The sequence below is a fragment of the Gavialis gangeticus genome, unplaced genomic scaffold (genome assembly GCF_001723915.1).
Source record: "Gavialis gangeticus isolate Ggan-Ray unplaced genomic scaffold, GavGan_comp1, whole genome shotgun sequence".
Taxonomy (NCBI): Eukaryota; Metazoa; Chordata; order Crocodylia; family Gavialidae; genus Gavialis; species Gavialis gangeticus.
In genome coordinates this window covers 144,024,124-144,026,316 of record NW_017729024.1, presented here as the reverse complement: position 1 = coordinate 144,026,316, position 2,193 = coordinate 144,024,124, and the positions used below count along the sequence as shown (strand labels likewise).

Here is a 2,193-nt window from a genome sequence, read left to right as displayed (position 1 = left end):
AAACATTTTGGCCAGTGTCACAAATTAGCCCCACCCCAAATGCCACTCATCCCATTCCTCTGCCCTTTCAGCCACCCAACTGTCTACTCCCTGCCCAATTTGCTGCTCTGCTTTCTGCTCCCTACCCTGTGTTCCCTGCTGAATTTGTTCTGCTTTCCATCTATTACTGCCTGTCCCCCCATAGATTTAAAAGACATGATCATTACCTGTAATTGAGCATGTATATTTCAACCTTATTTTTACAGTATCAAAATATTTCCAGACTCTGCTATATACTATATGCTATATAGGTCTCATACCTATTTCATGTGTATCTTCATATGATGAAATTAATAAGTAAGTGGACATTCCATGTTTTCTCCCCCATTTTTGGCAGCCCCTTGAGATGTGTGGTTCTTATTGCTCTCAGAGACATCAAGCAAGGAGAAGAGCTGTTTTCTAATTACTACACCATTGTCAACTGAATCAGTAGAACCACAGACTAAAGGATCCTTCATCATACAGCTATTTATTTTGTGTACACTTGGCACCTTCCTTTGCATCTGTATATAATGGAAAGCTGAGTTTTCTAATTAAAATGGATTATAAAGCTATATTTTTATGTAAGTACGCTTCATATTTTGATGTAGTAATAAAGGTTTGAAATGGTTTTCATCGCTAAGTTTCCAGATTTAGGCTATTGCAATTTTAATTGATTTTCAGGTAACTGCACAATATCACATCAGAATAAAAATCTGATTTTTAAATGTGCTGTTTCAACTTTTATTTAGTCTATTTGCCCATCATTGTGATCCACTTTTAAGTATTTGGCCAGTCTGTAGTTCTTACTCTAATGGACACAGTTTGTTTGGGAAAAAAAAATTCATCTTCTTTCAATAAAGCATCACTGGCTGGGATTCGTGGAGGTTTTTTGTTTGTTTGTTTGTTTGTTTGTATCTCATCCACAGCACTCTTATTATAATTGCTGGTGCAGTTTGATCACATTAGTGGAGCATTGCATTGTAGGAAAAAATGTCTCTTGTTGCTTAGTTCTATTCACTCTACGTGCTTACTTAAAAAAAGAAAAGAAAAACTCAGTAACTTTGTGAGGTATTTTGCATAGATTTTATTTAGAGTTCTAATTTAAGTAACAGAACTGATCCTAGCTAAGTGTTGTGTGGGAACAATGGCTTAAGAGTAAGTACTGATCTTACCAGACTAGATGCGATTTGAACAAGATTAATTAAATATTAAATGAAATTAAAGTTTGAGATTTGCTTGGAGTCTGGAGGCAAAGACTACTAAATGCATCTATGGGTGAAATTTTTTCTGTAGTTTTTTTAGTGAATTTAAAATGTCCAAATAATGTGTCAGAAAATTGTGTATATGAAAAATCACATCAACATGAGTGTTAGTACTTAGTCCAGTGGCTAATCCTCACTGAAGAATGACATTGTGTCTTCACTGACTTGTTACATGAGCTAGATTACATGAGCTAGTATGGATATGTCTACACCAGTGACAGCCAAAGGATAGAGCCATGGATTGCATCAGGAATCACTTTGAAGGTGCCTGGCAAAAATTGTTGATTACAACAAGAGATCCGAGCAAGTAGCAGAGCTGATTGCCCATCCCAAGGAGATGGTGCAGTCCCCAACCTTGGAAGTCTTCAAGAGGAGACTGGACAGACACCTTGCTGGGATTGTTTGATTTCAGCAGTATTCCTGCCCAGAGTAGGTGGGTTGGACTCTATCTTTTGACGTCCCTTCCAGTCCTTAATTTCTATGATTCTATTTCCATGGAGGGGAGACTAGATTGTAATGAGGATAACTGCTGCCTTTACTATTCCCTGGTGCCAAGAAGATAAGACACCAATAGCAGTCAGTGTGGATATAACTGATATGATATAATTGATATAAATGCATGCTGGGCACAAGATGCTGTCTCCAGATACCTGGCTTATCTTGGCATTGTTTGAAAAAAACCCAGATGCTATCCATATGTAATCTCTCAGCAGCAATGTGTCCTCGTGCAGAGACATGGATTTTTTTTTTTTTTTTACCATTTGTATGTCACCAATAGCTATATGAAATTACTGGGTTTTACAGTAATACAGTACTTGTTAGGAACCTGTGGAGTTCACATTTACCATTAGTTTACTAGAAGTGGCCTCCTCATTCTGTTCTTTTATTCCTGGCAATGACTCCTTTGAGG

The 2,193-nt window shown here is 37.3% G+C and overlaps 1 protein-coding gene across 1 annotated transcript in view; it reads left to right on the top strand.

Moving 5' to 3' along the window:
* SETD9 (SET domain containing 9) overlaps positions 1 to 746 on the top strand; it is a 19,904-nt gene extending 19,158 nt beyond the window's left edge. The window contains exon 7 of the mRNA XM_019518257.1: positions 377 to 746. Coding sequence (XP_019373802.1) covers positions 377 to 464 — 88 coding nt within the window. The 3' untranslated portion in view covers positions 465 to 746. The remainder of the gene's footprint in view (positions 1 to 376) is intronic.
* Positions 747 to 2,193: the final 1,447 nt, after the last annotated feature.